Source organism: Staurois parvus, unplaced genomic scaffold, assembly GCF_062004578.1.
Source record: "Staurois parvus isolate SC_StPar_1 unplaced genomic scaffold, SC_StPar_1.0 ptg000592l, whole genome shotgun sequence".
NCBI lineage: Eukaryota > Metazoa > Chordata > Amphibia > Anura > Ranidae > Staurois > Staurois parvus.
The window spans coordinates 88,449-109,940 of record NW_028318388.1 but is presented as its reverse complement, the minus strand read 5'-3'; the positions used below and the strand labels follow the sequence as shown (position 1 = coordinate 109,940).

At 42.6% G+C, this 21,492-nt stretch overlaps 1 protein-coding gene across 2 annotated transcripts in view; it reads right to left on the bottom strand.

The window, feature by feature from the left end:
- Positions 1–4,161: 4,161 nt before the first annotated feature.
- NHERF1 (NHERF family PDZ scaffold protein 1) overlaps positions 4,162–21,492 on the bottom strand; it is a 33,100-nt gene continuing 15,769 nt past the window's right edge. The window contains exons 3-8 of one of the 2 annotated variants that reach the window (XM_089692529.1): positions 13,381–13,425; positions 12,283–12,444; positions 11,948–12,101; positions 6,988–7,028; positions 6,791–6,895; positions 4,162–4,871 (exon numbers count right to left, since the gene is read on the bottom strand). In XM_089692529.1, the coding sequence (XP_089548655.1) occupies positions 4,698–4,871; positions 6,791–6,895; positions 6,988–7,028; positions 11,948–12,101; positions 12,283–12,444; positions 13,381–13,425 (681 nt within the window). In that variant the 3' untranslated portion in view covers positions 4,162–4,697. The remainder of the gene's footprint in view (positions 4,872–6,790; positions 6,896–6,987; positions 7,029–11,947; positions 12,102–12,282; positions 12,445–13,380; positions 13,426–21,492) is intronic. The other variant, XM_089692531.1, reaches the window with a different exon arrangement.

Here is a 21,492-nt window from a genome sequence, read left to right as displayed (position 1 = left end):
ATAATCTCACGGAACAATGGATTGCAGCTGTGTAATCAATTTTCCTTAGTGTTGCTGGCACATGCGATTTGTTGTCCATTACATGAAAGCCTGCACTTTAATCCCAATAGGGAGGAATGTTTTCAAAACAACCTCCCCGAGAAGGATTGCAGTTTCCATCAGGGGCAGACTGATAACTCATGGGGCCCCCAGGCAATAGGGGATCATGGGGACCCGGTGTCCTTGCCCAAACTCAAAAAAGCCTATGAAAAAGGTACCACGGGCAACTCATGGGGCCCCCTACTGACCCCGGGCCCTGCCTGAGTCTCCATACCACTCAGCTTTGATTCTCTCAAAGAATGCTGAGCCTTTTGGGGGGGAAAAAAATATTTTACTGCTAAAAAGACAAGGAGCAGACACCTTTGGGTGTATTAGCTCAGTACATGTTAAAGCCTAATGTGGAACCTTACGTTTTTCATGCTCGGTTCATCTGGTTCCTCCTCCCCCTTATAGCAAATCACATCCAAAAAATTTTTGGCTAATACTTTTTTTTTTTTTTTTCCAGCGGAGTATAGCCAGCTATTTTACCTTTCTGGCCTAGGCCAAAATGACATTCCCTCCCCACCCAAAGCATTCTAGGATGCTCAAGTCAAGGATTCCATCAGGTGTATAACCCAAGGGTAGGGTCCAGAAGAGACCACCGGCTTCCTGATGATGCTACAAAGAAGGTGGTGGGATACATATTTTTGAAATACAAAAGCTGTGTATTCTTCCTAAGGATCTCAGCATGTTTTGTGTATTTTCTCCAGATCTGTGTTGTAATCCAGTGTAAAAACTTTACCTCTGTGTAAGAGCTTCCTGTAATAAAGACCGGTCACTGTTACACTCTCCTTTTCTGGGTGACTGGTCTGGTCTCCTCCCCCTGTAGTTTTCTATAGGCAGCTTGTAGTGGGTGGGGCCTGCTGAGTCCCTCTCAAAGCTCTGCTCTCTGCATAGGGTATGCACAACAGAGTTATGATGTCACTGCTACATTTACAGGTAAAATGGGTCTACAAAGGCATTTGGTACACAAAAATTGGATTGATATCATTTGCAGCTGAGGAAGAATATATATATTTTTTTTAAGTGTTATTGGACTGGAGTTTAGCTTTAACAGACGTTGTAACCCTGTAACAAAGGATTAAGATAACTGGGAAATATATCAATATTGATCAGTAAGAGGGAACACATAATTCTCAACTTAAAATGTTGCCACTTCCACCCTCTGAACAAATATTAGTTATAACTGCAGGTTACATCAGATGTTCATAAAGGCTTTCCTGGACATAGGCCAACAACTGATTCCTCTACTCTGTGTATTAGTGAGTGTAACTGCGTAGTACTTGGATCAAGGTTGGAAATGAAAGAACAATCTGATTGCTGTTAATCCAAAAACAGTCTTTGGAGCACTCCTTAATATGTAAACTTTTAAAGTGGTAGTAGACTTTTTACTTTAACCTACAGGTACGCATATAATAAAGCTTACCTGTAGGTAAAATTAATTTCACCTAAAGACACACCATTTAGGAGTTTTTTTTTTTGTTTTTTTTTTTTAGAGCCGGCACATGCATGCTGAAGATATGGCATACCCCTTTGGTTCCTTCAGCGTACTGTGCCGTAGCCTGGGACACCTGTGCACGAATGAAGTTATCACGGCACAGCTTGTCAGACAGCCGGAGCTCTTAAACCCAGAAGGAAGACCGGGTAAAGATTGAAGCCTTTGCGGGAGGAACAGCACACCACTGGAGGGCTTCGTTTTAAAGGAACTTTTACATAATATGCTAGTAGGCAATGCATACTAGCACCTCATGACATCACCTTGCAGGGGATTTTTTTTCCTTCATTTTTCCTGCGTTTTAAGGTGTATTTTAACTCAGAAGGGGCGAACAGTTGTACTTTGTTATTTTGGGGCTACAAGAGGGACAGGCTTCACACTCAATGTAGCACCCTGGCAGTGGCTGCAAGAACCCATAGAAGAAGAAAAAAAAAAAGGCCAGATTCAGTAATTTTTGAAGCCACAGAATGTGCTTCAAATCTCCAGTAGGCATGTTTTGAGCATTTGTAGTAGTGGGCAGACTTTAAGCAGAACTACACTTTAAAGTGGTTCTAACAGCCTTAGGTTTTTCACTGTAATGTATTCTATGCTTTAGGGTTAGAAGAGGGGTGGAAAAAAAAACCCCCAAAAAAAAAAAAAAAAACACCCCACACAGCCTTCTGTGTTCAATTCCCCCCACTCCTTCCCAAATACTTACCCAAGGCAGATGTTGATCCAGTGTTGTGCCCAAGAGCAGTAGCTCTCTCCTCACTGGACAAGGAGGTAGCAGTGGGAGCAATTGGCTCCTGCTTTCACTCACAGCAAGTGAGGAGTTAGTGGAGGCAGGGCCAAGGCACACTGTAGGCATCAATAGACATACAGAGCACAGCTTGGGAGCAAGCCCTCATGAGTGCCACCATAGTAGACAGATTGCTACAGGTGTACTCAGTAGGGGCCCAGGGACCCAAGAAGAGGAGGAACAAGGCTGTTTTGTGCACAACCATTCAACAGAGTAGCCATGTATACCCTTCTTGTTTAAAAAAAAAAAAAAATTCAGTCATGTTCACTTTAAGGCTTCATGCACATTCCTCATGCAGTGTAAACACACTGCATCCATTTGATGCCACGGTTGTCCTGGTGCTGCATACAACCACTCAGACATGAATGGGTTAAGATGCCTGCAGTTAGGTGCTGCCACTTGTGTAAAGTGGTGCAGGCACAGAGACAAAGTCCCAAATGCACACACCTTTGATCAGGACATTGAATATGCATGCATCATTTTACGCAAGTTACAGCAAATAGCTGTGTACAGCTGCCTTCAGCCATTCATGTTTATATCAGGCTGTACAAAAACACAAGGACATACCCAGAACCAAAAATAAGCAACTTTTACACTACGTGGGCAAATGCACTCATGTGCATAAGCATGCATTAGGACTGGTTGACTTTTTTCTTTAAAAATCTGGTAAATGCAACCATCTGTTACCTGAAATCCTTTGCACAATAGGGCTCAGCTATACAGGCTCTGCTGTACTCACTATTATCATCCTTTATTATATCAAGGTCATTGTCTATGCCCACACCTTGACTACACGGTACCATATAAGAGCAGATCTAACAGCAGGAAAAATTCCAGTTGGACCACATGAACAGTAGCTTGTCACCATATTATGGGCATGTGCCATTTGAGTCTTCACGTTTGGTATCTGTTTCCGCAACACAACCTCATCTTTTATATTTTACCAAAATGTTGGGTATCCTATAGTGTTGTGTGCACTGAAATTTTAGTGTATTTTTTCTTCAAAATTTGTTTTTGATAAAATGGTTGCACAAAGATAATGCATTAAAGCAGAAGCCTGGCAAACATGTCCTTGTTGCTCATTTTCTACATTCACTGACTAGGTGGTCATCCATCTGGTTCACTCAGTAGTTGCTCTGAAATAGCTCATTCACTTTTGAATCAAACTGTTGATTCACTTTGGTTTCCTGTTTGTAAGACCAGTGGCTTCTATGTCTCCTATTCCCCCAGTCACTGGTCTTGGTACATCCCTTCTGTAGTTCTTTCTCCAGGAAGCAGTGATGTAACTCGGCCCCCTTTTGCAGTGGGTGGCTGGAGCAAGACTGACACATTTAACATGTACAGGCCTAGTGTACCCACCCACATTCAATGCAATGCCCAGAGATTGATAGGAACTGTAGCTTCCTTTTACTGCAAAGAGATGTGATGTAATACCTGCCGTTACACCTCCACCTTGTCAGATCAGATGGGCTTTTGAATTACAGAGATTACTTCTTGAAAATTCAGTTGGACTTAAACAGTAAGGAATTTCACAGATGTATTAATGGTTTAGTGTTGTGTAGAGGGGTGTACAAATAGGTGATTTTGCCTATCCTAGAGTTCTTGCAACAGCCACCACTTTATGCTCCAGGGTCTTTGTTTTCTGAAAAATAAATAATGAGCGGGGGGTTCCAAGTAATTTTCCAGCAAAGATGAGCTCAGTATGCAAGTGAACAATTTAAAAATTGCAAGTGGTTAATCTGTACGCTCCCTACCATATGAAAAACCTATAACCTTCACAAAATTAGGCACACAAGTAGTAACAAGGCACTTAAAAGTAAAGAAATCTGTATTAAGCTATATAGCAAAATATCTGGTTAAACATTTTTTTTTCACAAAATATTAGAAAAAAAAACTCATTAGAAACATCAAAAATCTGCAAATGGAAATTTATCAGGACCGTAAAAGTTTGTGGAATGGAACTTTCTACTAGAAACCATTATTCTGTGTATACTGTACACAGGAGGAGGTCTTCCTCCATTCCTCTGGCTTTCAAAGACACCGGCTCCCTGTAAGATGGCTCGGAGAGTTATTGCTGCACGGTTGCACATAGGCACCAACACCATCTCAAATCCCAGATAGCAATGGACGGATTCACAGGCTAACAAGAATAAATAACTGCACCAACTGGCTGGCAATCACCCCACAGAACTGGTTGATCATTGCTGATGACACAAGAAACAGGAAATATGGGACTGCAGGGTATGGCTGTTGATTATCACAGGAATATTTCATGGTACAGACATGGGGTCTGCATCAAAGACTTCATGGTACAGACATGGGGTCCGCATCAATCCCTTGCTCTTCTCACAGGCTGCTAAAGACTTCTTTCCGTTTGCTCCAGTCCATGGTGGGTGCCTTTTTCTGTGATCGTTTCTGGTGGGCTCGCTCCTTTGCTGCTGCCAGGGACAAATTAAGATCGAGCGTTTCAATGCTTGGGACAGGGTTGGAAGCAGGTACTGGACTGGAATCCAAAACATCCTAGAACCAAAAAGGATTTAGATGAATGTGTGAAAGAGGTTTGTATGAGAATATTACAAGAGTGTGCAGCACTCAGTCCCATCTTGGCAGCCCATGACAAGTGCATGGAAATGCACAAAAAGGAAGGTACAAACTTTAGAATCGTGTGGGCACCAAACCGTGTGGCACTGCAGTACCATGAGTTTTGGCCAACAAAAACAAACACACAACCACACCCCCACACAACCACACCCCCACAAACACAAAACCACAAACACACCTCACATTAGTACATGAGACAAAGCACAACTGACATCTCCTTGTGCTGCATTTCCCACAACCAGTTGGAGCTCTGCTGTACAGTGCTAGAGGCTGATACTATGTAACATTTTGGTACCTTCGCTGCTTGCATTTCAAAATGCTTCTTCGCATCTCACCTGCCCAGCTTTAGTACGTCCTGGCAGAGTAGGCAGCTCCACCTCTCAATTGCAGGGAGATAATTGGGTAGTATCTGCCCCTGCCATGCCTCACAGTGAGCACATGCAGGGCATGCAGGGATCTGTGAGCCACCAGCCACCAAGAGGACAGCTGTCCTTGTAAACAGAAGGCTTCTGTGCTTACGAGTGACAGGTGAGCAGGGAGTGGAGGGTGAGAGGCACAACAGATTTACAGTGCTCAACAGCATACAAAAAAATACAGTGTCCAAATAAACTTGGAATCCATAGTGACATAAACCTGATTAGTTGAAAGTGCTCTGTGCTCAAATAACATACATTCATGGTCCCCCGTGGAATGTGTGTATAACACACAAAAACATTTAAAAAAAAAAAGTCTACACACCACTGTTAAAATGTTAGGTTATGTGATGTATAAAAATGACAAAAATCATTTCAGAACTTTATCCACCTTTAATGTGACCTATAAACTGTCCATACTTAATTGAACAAACAAAAAATTAATGTGGTTGCCTAAGTGTGCACACCCTCTTACAACTGGGGATGTAGCTGTGTTGAGAATTAAGCAATCACATTCAAAATCATGTTAAATAGTCCGTACACACCTGCCATTATTTAAAGTGTCTCTGATTAACCTTAAATAAAGTTCAGCTGTTCTAGTTGGTCTTTCCTGCCATTTTCTTAGTCGCATCCTACAGCAAAAGCCATGGTCTGCAAAGAGCTTCCAAAGCATCAGAGGGATCAAAAAGGTATCAGTCAGGAGAAGGGTACAAAAGAATTTCCAGGGCATTAGATATACCATGGAACACAGTGAAGACCGTCATCAAGTGGAGAAATTATGGCGCAACAGCAACATTACCAAGAACTAGACGTCCCTCCAAAATTGATGAAAAGACAAGAAAACTTGTATGTGAGCCTGCCAAGAGGCCTACAGCAACATTAAAGCAGCTGCAAGAATATCTGGCAAGTACTGGCTGTGTGGTACATGTGACATTCTCCTGGCACAAAACCTTCAGGCTTCTGCTAGAAAGCTGAACATGAACTTAATCTTTCAGCGTGACATCCAAATCAAAGGAATCCACCAGAAGAGTAAAGTTTTAGAATGGCCCAGCCACAACCCAGACCTGAAGCTGATCGAAAATCTGTGGGGTGATCTGAAGAGGGCTGTACACAGGAGATGCCCTCGAAATCTGACAGGTTTGGAGTGTTTTTTGCACAGAAGAGATTTGACATGCCGATAGCATCCACCTAAAAGATTTCAGTCTGTTGTTCAACTGAGTTGTACAGTTTATAAGTCACAAAAAAAAAAAAAAAAAAGAAAAAGTTCTGAAATTAGTCATCTGTGTCTCATTTTTTACATCACAGAAACCTGACATTGTTACAGGGGTGTGTAGACTTTATATCCACTGTAATATACACACATACATTTTAATATGTATCATTTTAGAGCTTCAGGAGTATTTAATACATAATATACAGATGTACCTTCTGCGCCTCCTGACTAATTGGGTTTTCTACTGGTGCTGGCTCTGGATTAGATACAAACGAGTTCCGGGGACTATCATTTTCCAGGTGCTCCAGCTTGTCTTCCTGTCAAGCAGAAAATATAAAAGCAGTCAAAAAAAAAAAAAACCCCACAAAATATTTAAGAGCAATACAAATAGGCTAGTAGGCAGCATTACCTTTTCTAGGTCCCCATTAACCACTTTATCTGGCAGAGGACCTTGGAGGAAAAAATAAAACATTTTTAGTATGCTGAATGCGTACAGAGATATCCAACAATTTCACATCTACCTTCTGATTGTAATGCAAGTATGTGAGAACATTTAAAACCATAGCAACAAAATTCTAAATGGTCATCAGGTGCAAAATTCCTTGAAAAACGTGCTGCCAGTGGTCCTCAGAAGACTCCATCTTGGACGTTAAAAGTGATTTTAAACCTAATGTAACAAACATGTCATACTTGCCTGCTCTGTGCAATGGTTTTCCTTTAAGTAGCCCTGATCGTCCTCTTCTCGGGTCAGTGTCCCCAGAAGAAGCTGCCTGCATGCTTGCTCCTGAGCCGGCCCCCCCCCCCCTCAGTCCTCACTGGCTGTGATAGCCAGCAGTGGGGGGCCAGTGGCTCCTGCTGCTGTCAGACAATGAGGGAGAGACCCAGGAGAGATGCTGCTCTTGTGTACATTGCTGGATTAAGATTAGGTTTAGGCTATGGGGGGAGAGCTGAACACTGAAGACTTTTTCTTACCTTCATGCATAGAATTAAGTCTTTAGAACCACTTTAAACAGTGGCATGGCTACGCCAGAGGGTACCCAAGTGCTGATTTACAAGAAAAATTTCTGCACCTTTTAGGGATATACATACATACTTGGGGTTAGAGCAGCAATGGGCAAACTACGGCCCGGCGGACCTTTTAATCCGGCCCGTGGAGCTAGGCTCCTCTCACAGTCTGCCCTGAAGACCGGTGTAGCATGAAAATCTGTCTCCTATGAGGATCTGTCCCCCTCGACGTATCTGCGCATGTGCCGGAGATCGCCGATCGGCTGCTAATGCCTGAAACTGGCACATGCGGATACGTTGAGGGGGACAGATCCTCATAGGAGACAGATTTTCATGCTACACCGGAACGGCGCGGGAACACGGCGAGAGGAACGCACGGAGCAAAGGTAAGTGAATTGACACAGGGGGGACTTGGGGACTTAATATGGGGGATGAATTACTATGCTTACTATGGGGGAATATTACTATACTTACTATGGATGACACACACATCATTCATCTACTCTTGGTCCGGCCCCCGGGTGCAATATATGAACCCATTGTGGCCCTCAAGTCAAAAAGTTTGCCCACCCCTGGGTTAGAGGGTCATTGGTGAACATTTCCTTCATAAAAAAGGTGCATATGCACTTTAAAAAAAGGGACCTTTTACTGTGCCCATTGGATGGAACAGGACAGCTGGACTTTGGTTGGATGCTATGAACTCACAAGCACAATCAGCCCCAGACAATAGGACCCTGCAGTACATAGAGAACTTTAAAATCAACCCATAAGCTATACAAGTAAAAAACTGGAGGCCTCGCTTGTATGTGAATGTAAAGTAAAAAAGCAAAGCACAGTATAGCAGTGTTGCGTACATAAAACTGATCCTGTTAAGTGAAGCAGGAGAGCCTTCAGCCTGAATAGAATTAGCAAGAGGATTACTGTCGGTCCCTATAGCAACCCAGAAAGCAGCAAACGAACATACTGCCATCCCTACCCATACCATAACTACAAACCGATGAAACCACACAGGTGGATCTTTTATTTTAAACCATCAAAGATCTGAAATAGTCTTCACGAGATGTCCATTAAGAGGCAAGACTTAACGACTTCTGACTGTAAAGTTCACCGTCTGGCTATCTAGACAGATTTCAGAGTTGCCATGTGAACAAAAGCATTCAGCATCTACAGCCTTCTTGGCTGCATACCACCCAGTATTCACTCCCCTGGGGAGAGAGTTCAAGATCATGAAAAGGAGGACCTGCAGCTCAATGCACCCTTTCAGACCTGTTTTCAGGGGCTCTCAGGAGGGGAATGTAATGGGAGTGGAAGGGGAACACGATTTCAAGGTTTATCCATACAAGGCCTAAAAACAGCCACTCAAACAAGCCTGGATAAAGCGTACCCAAATACGAATATTTTCAAATTAAGCAGTTGTTAGAATGGACTCCTAAAGGCCGCACCTGTAGGAGCTCCAGCTTTCTTATTCTTCAGGACCCAACTCCCCCACCTGGAACAACTACCATCAGAAGTCACTCCTTTCCTGATCTGATCAATGCTTTTATAGTAGAAAAGCCAACAAAAGCATAGCAATGTTAGAAAATAGGGGGAAGAAGCAGAGATAGTACAGTGGACTCATGAAGCTGCATCTGCAAGGACTCCAGTCATCTTGTTCTCCAGGTCCTCACTCTTGCTCCAACCAGAGGTCTCTTCTTTCCAGAAAAGCTGATCATTTAGGTCATAGAAAAGCAACCAAAGCATTTGAAGGAGAAAGCAGGGCTGAGGACTGCAGAGTAGAAATCTAATCACAGCAAAATATATTGAAAACTTAAAACTAATGTACCTACCAGTACCAAAAACTGCAATGTCAGGACCGTTTTTCAGGACAAGCAATGGTCTGTCCATATAGGAAGGCAAATTTCAAATTTTAGTTACATGCCTCGACTTGGCAGTAACTTTGCTCAGAAATGGTACATATACATTTTTGAAGTGGGGGGTTGGGGGGACCCCAAGTGAGGACCTTGTTTTTGCTGCCTCTTGGGGAACAAAGCCTCACGTGGATGAGTTCATTAAGCACTTTCAGATTTAAACTGGCTACAATGCATGCCTAGTATTAGCTACAACATAAGCAGCTTGTCCATAGGAAACAAAACAACCGAAGAAAATAAATCCTAGTCTATCCAGCACTAAACAGAACAATTAAAATTTATTTCTAGCAGGGACACAGACCCAAATCCTCATTTATCAAAGCTGCCACCACCCAATATCTCTGAAGAGTTACATGCCCTGCTTTCAAGACTTGCAGGGGTTCTGAGAGCAAAACAAACTTGTGAAGACTGTTGAGTCTGGGCAAGACTACATTTGCTTTATAGAGTTTCAGGTACCCACAGCAAAATTCCCTCACAGCCAGTATGGTCTAAAAAAAAACAAAAAAAACAAAAAACAACAAGTAAATTCCCAGTAAATGGGAATACACTTTTTGCCATTTTTTTAGTGCTGTTTTTAGGATGCCTAATGTTTTTTTAATTCCTGGTGCAATACATGAGGATGTTATTCACAAAAGATAAAAGGACAACAGCAAATACATGGCCAAGAGAAGGAAGGAGGACAAAGCTAATTGGTGTTAATCAGGAAAGTATTTTTATTAAAAATTTTAAACGACACCAAATTGTTTTTTGGTCTTCTATTGCTGCAGATGATAGTCAGATCCAATTAAAACAGTGATATTGTAAGTTTACAAAGCCATACAAAAATGATCACTGGAGGAGATTAAACCTGGAGCATGGAAAATTTGGTGCAGCTCTGTATAGAAACCAATCAGCTTCCAGGGTTTTATTGGCAAAGCCTAATTAAACAAGCTGAGGTTAGAAGCCGATTGGCTACCATGTACCAGTTTTAGTTAAAACTCCACCCCTATATACCAGCTATTCTCAACCAGTGTTCCATAAAACCCTATAGTTCCTCCAGGAAGTTGCTAGCAGTTCCTTGAACTGTGTGTGACTGACCACCCATTACCTGCATAATGCTGAAGCCAATGCCACTTTGAAGAACCATGGCACCAATGACCATACACCCACACCAGTTGAACTGGAGGTCTTTATTCAACCTTGCCAACGATGTACTACTGAGCCGGTCTCCCAGAACTATTCATTTTTTGGCTACTGTCCAAATAAGGGAAATATATAGAGCAATGAATACCAACTCTTTTATATACATGATCAACAGCCAGGTACTGTCTATCCAGGTATGTCTTCTCCCCAGCTACACAAAAGTCTCTAAAGCTGTGCCATCATAAATACAGCAGTTTCTTGTGAACACCCTATATATTCCGAGATCAAAGTTTGTGAGTTTGGGTAGCGTTCTTTCCAAATTCTCAAAACTCCAGTTCATAGGGTTTTCAAGTTGGACTCTCTCACCTTGAAAACACTATTTACCATCTGTACGATAAAACATGAACACAAACATGAACACAATTCTACAGCAGACAGTTAAAGTCCGGGACACTACAAATTATTCAGAGGAGTAACACATCTGATTACTCAGAGACCCAACTGCATACCCAAAGGTTTGTGGACACCTGACTATCACACCCATATAAAAAAAACTGTTAACATTGCATATGAATGTTCATAGTTTTGGAATGCAGTCTTAAAGCAATAATAGTCTCCATCTTACTGGGAAGGCTTTCAACAAGATTTTGGAGCAAGTCTTTGGGTATGTGTGCCCAAAAGCCACAAGAACATTTGGGAGGTCAGGAAATGATGTTGGGTAAGAAGACCTGGCTTGCAATCAGAATTTCTAAAAGATGTTCAGTAGAGTTGAGGTCAGGACTCATTCCATGCCACTCAAGTTCCTCCAGACCAAACTCATCAAGCCATGTCTTTATGGAGCTGGCTTTGTGCACAGTGGTAGAGTCATGCTGGGACAGATAATGGACTATCAACACACGGTAAGAAGAAGTGTGCAATTTTGTAAAACTTTGTCCAATGTTGTAGCATTAATATCCTTCACTGAAAACACCTGAAGACAATCATTTGGAAGAATGTTCATGCTTTTCAACATTAAATGTGTATGGCTAGGTTGGTGCTATATAAAAAAAAAAAAAAAAAAAAATGCAGGAAATAGAAATATCTAAAATTTGTGCTAGGGGAAAAAAAATGCATAAAATGTACCACTTTTGGGTAAAACCTCATGTCAATATTACACTTCAGAAGGAAAGATCAGAGCAGACTGTTAGTGGAGCAAAGTGCACAAATCTTGCTCACCTCCCCCCATGTACTCAACAGAGATGTGAATCCAGTACATGGAATCCCTATAATCCAGCTAAGTAGATTGAAGGGAGGGGGGAGAAAGCTGTTAGCAACTCACAATCCAATTTCACTAACCTGACAGGTGTTGCTGTCCTGGGGTCACATGACATTCCTGGAAGTATTGGTCTGTCTCAGGATCAACCACCAACATAGTTGTCTCCTCGCCCCCAGCCTTGATGGCGCTCACCACCTCTCCGTGATGTTTGCCCACCATGCTTTCACCATTAACCTGCGGGGAAAACAACCAGAGACGGTGCTGTAAAGTGGTAATGCTGCTTGTTCAAGTTACACCATATGAGTGCCCGGGCTCATATCTCCTCTGCCGGTCTTTAATCACGATAGGCAACGCCTGTTTTTTTTCCCGGTGAATAATTGTTGCCTGGTTACCTTATCCAAGTACATGAGCGTACCTCAATGATGCGATCCTTTGGCAGAAGTCCAGCCTGCTCAGCGGGTGAATCAGGATCCACAGCCCGGATGTACTGCCCTGGGTGACTTTTGTCACTGTGCAGGTTAAATCCATATCCATTCTGTCCTTTCTTCATGGTGCAAAGCCTGGGGCGGTATTCCTTCTGTGGAGAAGTAAAGGGGTGATGGGTCAAGGCTACAGACAGCAGGCAATATCTGTACCTATCCTCCCAAAATAAATAAAAAAGTTATCATACTGTAGCCAATGAGACCCTACCCTGGCTTCAATCAATGCCAAGCATCTTTCACTCTCGTACAGAAGGCCTATTTTGTAAATGCCAAGCCCCTGCACAGGCTGTACAAACGAAGATCTAGCCATGAATGGGCATATTTCAAGTATCATTAAACCCACATAACAAACTATTAATAAATGCTGTATTACATGCTGTTCATGTTCGGTCACCAGGGGATTCGTTTTCTGCAAAAAAACCTGCTTAGTACTTCCTCCCCCTCTCCAGGTCACCAATGCAATTGGGGATTTTGCAGAGCAGTGTTGGCAGCTACTGCACATGCTCAGTTTTCAGTGTTTATATGCTAAACATTTCTTCACATCTTCAACTTCATCACATCTGAGCAGTCCAAGTGACTACAGACTCACATGTGGGAGTATACAGAGGTAAAATGACAGCCCACTCCCTCCCTCCTATTCCATGCCCACTGATTAGCTATACACAATGTGGGGGGGATATTACATCTTGATTGATTGAGGCTTCGCTTTTTTTTTTTTTTTTTTTTTTTTTTTTAGGACACAGGCTAGAAGGGATTGACACCCACACAAGGTCATTGCCAAAAAATTAAGATTTGATTTCAAATATATACAGGCGTACCTTGGTTTACAAACACCTTGGTTAATGCAACTTTGGTTTTATGAATGAAAATCCATTGAAAATAATGGCTCGGTTTACAAATTTTTTCGCAATACAAACGGATTCATTGGTTTTCAATGCATTTACAAATAGTTTTTTCTTAATCATGTCCCCGTACAGTATTTATGCCTTTAAACTGCACTTTATAAAGAGTTTTGAACAAATAAGACTTACTTTTTTCTGCCCTCCAGAACGGATTAATTGGTTTTCAATACATTCCTATGGGAAATAAATTAAAGACGTAAACCGAGGTAAGTCTGTGTTTGACGATCTAACACTGATATTTATTTTTACTCTGTATCCCAAATGGCTTTTCTTTCCCTTTAACACTGGACCAGCAGAAGACTTGAAGCTTCTCCTGCTTATGTTCCCCTGCAGATAGGTCGGAAAAGAGCTGGGTCATGTAACAGCGGTATATCAAATAGGAAAGAAGGTACTTAGATTTTTTTTAAATTAACAATTACAGTACCATCATTCACATACAGAAAAAGGAACACTGTAAATTAAAAAAACAGTGTGCATTTAGTATCACTTTACAACCACTTTAATAGTAGAGATTTATTTTCTTAAAGGATCACTTTTGTTTTTTTAACCTTCATGCATGTTATGCTTGAAGTTAGATAACTGGTGTGCAGCTGCACACCCTAAAAATACTTACCCGAGCCCCAACACGATCCAGGATGTGCACAAGAGCCTCTGCTTTCCTGGATCTCTCCCTTCTCATTGGCTGAGACAGCAGCAGTAGACCGACTCCTGCTACTGTCAATCCCAACCAGTAAGGAGAGAGCAGGACTGTGCCACACTCCATGTCTGAATGGACACAAAGCAGCAACTCAGGAGGCAAGCCTGCTTGGATGCCTCCATAGCAAGTTGCTTGCTATGGTGGCACTAAGCAGGAGGGAGGAGCCTGAGAAGAGAGATCGGGGCTGCTCTGTGCAAAGCCATTGCAAAGAGCAAGAAAGTATGACTTTTTTTAAACAAACATCAGAAAACTCACTGAATATGTAAACCCATCATTTCATATTCCTGACATGTACCTGATTTATGAAAAAAGTCTGTTCTTTGTATTGCTTCCTTTGTGTGAAATGGCTGGTGTTCCTGCCAGTCCCTCTTTCCTATTAAACTGATCACACTATTATACAGGATTTATATAGCGCCAATACTTTACACAGCTCTTTACAAAATGAAGTTAGACAGCCACTTTGAAGTTCAGTGTTCTGCCATTTCTCCTCCCCCAGCTCCCCAAGATTCTTATGCAGCTGAGAACAGAGGATTGTAAATAGAAAAAAAAAAAAAAAGTATTTATAGGTCTCTGTATTAACCTGAATAAGTTTTACAATGCAAGAGTTCACATAAACTTTGAAAACTGAAAGAAAAAGTTGCACCAACTTCAGAAAGTTTAAACAAACTTTCAAAAGCAAGCTTGAATCTGATTGGTGACCATGAGAAAATTAGAACTGACTCCAGCCCCCCCCCCCCCCCCCTCTTTTAATCTCTAGCCATGAGGGACAAGAGAGGGTGCGTTAGCAACCTCCTCTCCTATCTCACAAAGCAGGCGATCTCAAACCATGAAAAAAAAAAAGGAAGAGGGGTAGACTGGTATAACAGCAAATCCTGGATAAAACCAAAAAAGACACACTTTGGAAGGGACTCCAGTCAAAATTGAAAGACTTCACCATTAACATATCACCTCAAAGCGTGGATTGCTTTTTAGAGGTGCGGCAGTCCTTGCCACTGTTGTGAAGGAAAAAGAAAAAAAAAAAAAAAAAAGGAAGGGCAGTTCTATCTTGGAAATGCAGTTCTGATCTACAGGATTACAAATTTACAAAAAACACACTATGCACAGAAATGCAGGTTGCCAACATGTCACTGCTGAAGTGGTTTATGCATGTGTCTGCTTTGTTGTGTAATCTTCAACAGAAGAAATGTAATGTGTGCAAACAGTTTCTGGTCAGTCCACCATGTAGTGCCACCCCCCATGGCTGCCTGGGTGCAGGTTGGGCTCCTAACCAAGACTGATACAAAAGAGGATATCCCCACATCACAAGATACAATTTCAGCTAAGTTATAAAATCTAGCACAGATACCCAGTTACCAGGTTAATGAGTTTCACATCTACAGACACTTGTGCTACACTCACACTTGAGATTTTGGAAATGCCAGTAGAATCGCCACAATCCCAAATTTTGATAGAATGTGCAATGCATGTTTTGGTGCCATAACTGCATTCCAAAAACGCAGTGCGATCCTGTGCAAAAGTTTTAGGCAAAACACAGAGGGCAGCCCACTGAAGAGGTTGTGCTGAGGAAATTGATGAACATATCAAGTCTTAAAATTGCTTAAAAAAAAAAAAAAAATTCTGGTACCCTAAAATTTCTCTAAGTGACGATTTAAAAAGCTCCTATAGATCATTAAGGTAGCGTAAGCCATTAGGAATGGTGCTAGATTTTTTGTTCACTCCGGTGTGCGTATGTTGGGGAAGGGGGGTGGTCCAGGGATTGCTTGGGTATATTTTCTCTTTTTTTTTTTTTTTTTCCTTGGGGTAAAAACACACGCTTGAATTTAGGGGGGATTTGGAAGTCTATGTTACCCCCAGTTCACATATATGTGGCAGTGTGGGCCATGTTTTGCATGGGTACGAGAGCCCATTTATTTGAATGGACTCCCGTACCACGCAGGGAAGAAGTCCCTGCACTTCTTTTGAAAAGACAGCCCGCACGGGAACCTCGGTTCAGTTTTCCAGTGCAGGCGGCGTGCCATTAGAACTAATGGCACCCACCCATGGGTCCTTATTTCTGTGCGGGTGGTCCATTAATTTTTTTGCGGATCCGCAGTGGCATCACCCGCACATACAGTCATGGCCGAAATTGTTGGCACCCTTGATATTTTTCCTGAAAATCAAGTATTTCACACAAAAAAGGTATTGCATTAACACATGTTTTGCTATACACATGTTTATTCCCTTTGTATGTATTGGAACAAATATAAAACAGAGGCAGAAAAGCAAATATGACATAATGTCACACAAAACCCCAAAAATGGGCTGGACAAAAGTATTGGCACCCTTAACTTAATATTTGGTTGCACACCCTTTGGAAAACATAACTGAAATCAGTCGCTTCCTATAACCATCAATAAGCTTCTGACACCTCTCACCCGGAATTTTGGACCACTCTTCCTTTGCAAACAGCTCCAGGTCTCTCTTATTGGAAGGACACCTTTTCCCAACAGCAATTTTAAGATCTCTCCACAGGTGTTCAATGGGATTTAGATCTGGGCTCATTGCTGGCCACTTCAGAACTCTCCAGCGCTTCTTTGCCATCCATTTCTGAGTGCTTTTTGACGTATGTTTGGGGTCATTGTCCTGCTGGAAGACCCAGGATCTTGGACGCAAACCCAGCTTTCTGACACTGGGCCCTACAGTGCGACCCAAAATCCTTTGGTAATCCTCAGATTTCATGATGCCTTGCACACAGTCAAGGCACCCAGTGCCAGAGGCAGCAAAACAACCCCAAAACATCATTGAACCTCCACCATATTTTACCGTAGGTACTGTGTTTTGTTCTTTGTAGGCCTCATTCCGTTTTCGGTAAACAGTAGAATGATGTGCTTTACCGAAAAGCTCTATCTTGGTCTCATCTGTCCACAAGACGTTTTCCCAGAAGGCTTTTGGCTTACTCAAGTACATTTTGGCAAACTGTAGTCTTGCTTTTTTATGTCTCTGTGTCAGCAGTGGGGTCCTCCTGGGTCTCCTGCCATAGCGTTTCATTTCATTTAAATGTCGACGGATAGTTCGCGCTGACACTGATGCTCCCTGAGCCTGCAGGACAGCTTGAATGTCTTTGGAACATGTTTGGGGCTGCTTATCCACCATCCGGACTATTCTGCGTTGCAATCTTTCATCAATTTTCCTCATCCGTCCACGACCAGGGAGATTAGCTACAGTGCCATGGGTTGCAAACTTCTTGATAATGTTGCGCACTGTGGACAAAGGCAAATCTAGTTCTCTGGAGATGGACTTGTAACCTTGAGATTGTTGATATTTTGCCACAATTTTGGTTCTCAGGTCCTCAGACAGTTCTCGTCTCCTCTTTCTGTTGTCCATGCTTAGTGTGGCACAGACAGACACACAATGCAAAGGTTAAGTGAACGTCTCTCCTTTTTATCTGCTTTCAGGTGTGATTTCTATATTGCCCACACCTGTTACTTGCCCCAGGTGAGTTTACAGGAGCATCACATGCTTGTAACATTCTTATTTATCCGCAGTTGTGAAAGGGTGCCAATACTTTTGTCCAGCCCATTTTTGGAGGTTTGTGTGACATTATGTCGAATTTGCTTTCTTTCCTCCCTTTTTTTGTTTTGTCCCAATACACACAAAGGGAATAAACATGTGTATAGCAAAACATGTGTTAATGCAATACGTTTCGTGAGAAATACATGATTTCCTGGAGAAATATCAAGGGTGCCAACAATTTCGGCCATGACTGTATGTGAACCTAGGGTTATACTATATTGCTCTGACAGGTTCTCTTTAATGACAGAGGTAGTTAGATCTCCATTGAAGCTAAAGGAGCACAGGTGGCACTCCAAGAGCTTCTTTCCTGACCACAGCTGTTGGAAAGTGACAGCAGAACCCGGAAGTGACCCAATACAAATTGAATCCACATTGCTTCTGGTGCTCTTAGTAGGTAGAGTTCAGTAACAGACTCACTGGTCGCACTCCTCCCTACCCCATGACACCTGCTATGCCTGTACTGGGTGTGCAGATGGAGTGTGGAGCCTGGAAAGCAAGGGGGGGGGGTAGGGACACATTTTGGGGTGTTTGGACATTTTGGGGGGTGTGGAAGTGATTGCACAGCTGTACATCAGTGGCAGCAAAGGGGTTAACCACCTCCAACTGGAAGACTTCCATGCACAGGACACAGCAACTGCCACTTCTTTGCCATCTTCTACAAGCCGAGGCATGTCGTACACATCCACACTCTTGTTCCTGCACTGTGTGTAATACAAACAGAGGAACAATGAGCACTGAATAGAATGGAGATTGGAGAACCACACAGAATAGATGTATCATTCCCGGAACAGTGTCAGCTTTGCAATGGTGCGGAACCTTCTTGTATGCACCGAAAAGCCACCGACGCTACAAACAGCCCAGACACTAATTCTGGTTCCTCATTTCCTCAACCAAGGAGAATCTGCACTTCTCCACTGCAAACTCCTACTGTCCAGGCCATGACTGAATCCGATCCATTGTCATGAAACAAGACCGACAATTTGTACTTTAGATGTACTAGCAACTTGTGTCTAGGAGGACTTCTAGATCTGTTTTAACCCCCCCCCCCCCCAAAAAAAACAAAAAAAAACAAAACAAAAACTACTTTGCAGCTTACAAATCATTAGATATGGTGGCTGCATTAGTTTTCCTTTCTTTGCCCCTACCCCCTCCTCCCCAGTTTTTTACCTGGTGATCTGGCCAGTAAAACACCTCCTGTAATAATGGAGAGCTCTGGAGGAACGAGCACAGGAGGCACAGCAGCTCTGTCAGTCTGGGGGGAGTGTTTGATGTATTAGTAGGTTTGGATACACTAGCAAATTGCTGTAACGGATTATTAAGTGTGAGCTGAAGTTTGGCTTCAGTTTTTCTTCTTTTCCTTTCCAGTTTTACATAAACCACCAACAATGGCAAGAAAATTAAAAAGGATCAGCTTGCAAGCGATTTGTCTCATCCATGTAAATGGACACATTCTGCTGAGTTTGGGCTGTGAAAACAGACTTGCATGCTGGATCACTAGATGAAAGTAGAAGAGCCTAAAAGTAAAACTAATGCAGCCATCACATCTAAGAATTAGTAAGCTGCAATATAATAAAGGTTTGGTTTCAATTTTAATATTGCTTTAAAAAGTGCAAACACAAGAACCCCTGAGATAGGCGAGTCTATTCCAACTGGTTACAATGTATTGGCATCTGGGCATACAGTAGGACAGCCTCTGAGGGTCCCCCCATCTCTCACCCAAGCTAAGTGTTATGAACTTTGAGATGGTCGGCACTCTGAAAACTGATCTGTGGTGTATCATTTTTCAGAAGAAGTTCAGAGCCAGCTGTTCAGGAGATAAGTTGCCATGAATGTTTTTTTGATCCCCAAGGGGGATTTTGCACTGCAACCACAACACAGTGCCATTGACTTGAATGGGTACAGTTGGCAAGTGGCAATACCCAGCAACTGCAAAATGCAGTAACAAGAAAAAAAAAATCTGCTGCACTACAAACGCAACCACCGCGTTGTATACAAACATATCCACTGGCCGTGATAAGTCCCAAGTGGATCATAATGGAGAAGGAACTACTAAATATTTCAAGCAGGGGTCTCCAAACTTTCTAAATAAAGGCCAGTTTGCTGTCCTTCAAACTTTAGGGGGTTACAATGTGGCCTGTGGGAGTAGAAACTGTCCTGGTGTCAGGGGGGAAATGTTGCCCCATCCCTGTTCTCGGTGCCCCACCCTGGTGTCAGTGGGAGGAACCGTGCCCCACCCTGATGTCAGCAAAAGAGAATAATGCCACAAAGGCTAGATAAAAGCAAGCAGAAGGCTGCAGTTTGGAGATCACTGGTTTAGAAGAAAACTCTCCCATTTTAAAAAGGAGTTCTTGCCGAATAATTGCTGAAAATGATTAGCTACCTGCTCCTTGGGATCCACCTGCCCTTAGCTCAGACATGCAGGCAGGAGAGTGCTTAGCTGAGGAAACCCCTCCTCCCCACCTGAAGACTCCTGGGATGTATGATATCTGCCTAGGCAAGAAACCAGGAAGCAAAACAAAAAAAGTTTAAACAATATAATATACTTTCCTCATTTACTAATGCTAGCAGTGCAAGTGTTAAAAAAAATAATCCATGTTGATTGAAAGCGTGACGTCCTCCTTTAATAGCCAGGCAATCAAGCAAGTTTGTAAATATAACCTTTCCCCAGCAATCCTTCTCATCAATTGTCCTGACAGATCAGACTTCCTTCTATTTGCTGATAAAGATCTTTAGCCACCTGTACAAGGAGATGTATAAAGAGGGCATTGGTGGAATTTAGTGTTCTTCCTCCTCACCCAATACACGGCTGGTGCAGGGGTCATTAGGCTCACAGTTTCAGGGGATGTCTTCTGTTACATAGCCCTGAACCATGCAGCCAGGTTATTGCTTTGTGCATATTTCTGGGCACTTCACCTTAACCATGTGCTGTACAGAATCTAGGAAGAAGGCAGCTAGAACTGAATAAGTATGAGCAAACAGTTAATTTTGGTACAATGAACATTTGTTTGGGAGCTGGAGGAACCCTTTGCTGGGAAAAAACAAACAGCTACTGTAGAAGGAAAAAAAAAAAAACAAAAAAAAAAAAAAAAACACACACACCACCATATACATAGCTTGTGTAGCCACGAGCTGGCTATATCATTATGCTATTCAGGGATATTTAAAGACGAGACTGTTTATTCCCCCCTCCAGTGCCCAGTACTGGGGCTGCTACATCACTTCCTCTTAGAGTGGCTTCAGTTTTTCTAACAGCACAAAATCCTGGTACCTGTAGTCCTATAGCCAACACATCCTGATGATTGAACTACAACTACCAGAGAGCTGGTGAAATAGGATGCAGTGAAAGCAGATATTCTACAGCAAGGGACTGGCTCGCTCTTCTGGTGTGGGATTCTGAGCTGAACACAGGGGAACTGTCGTTTATCCAGAAAAAGATTGCTTGCTACTACTGTGGAACTCCACACATCAGTTCAGCACAACAGTGACATTAATCGCCATACTGGGATTGCCCAAGCTTCTCTATCAGGACTGTCACGGTCCGGTCTTCACACAGACATCTCCACCTGCTGCACATCCTCACAGCCCCTGCAACCAGCCAAGAGTCTGAGCAAGAACTCAGTTCCTAGGAGGCCATGCTATCCATGTGGTTGGTGAGCAGGCGGATGCCCAACCTCTGTCATCACTCATCTCCCTTTCATTGAATTACCAGTATTCACTAATGTTTATGGGCCCCACCATTGCTAGCAGAAAACATACCACCATATCAGGAACGTTAAACATTGCAGGACTCAAGTTGCAAACTAGTTAAAGGGACCTTCTCTTTAAAGGCCAGTTATTCAAATTTGGGTACATATATCTAATCATGGAAAGAGTATACGTTTACATAATTTATGCATCCACCATTATGGTGCCAGTGGTCCAGAGGGAGCTGAGAAAACAAACCACCTTTTCTTCCTTTTCTTACTGTTGATGTTGCAATTCAATAGTTGAAG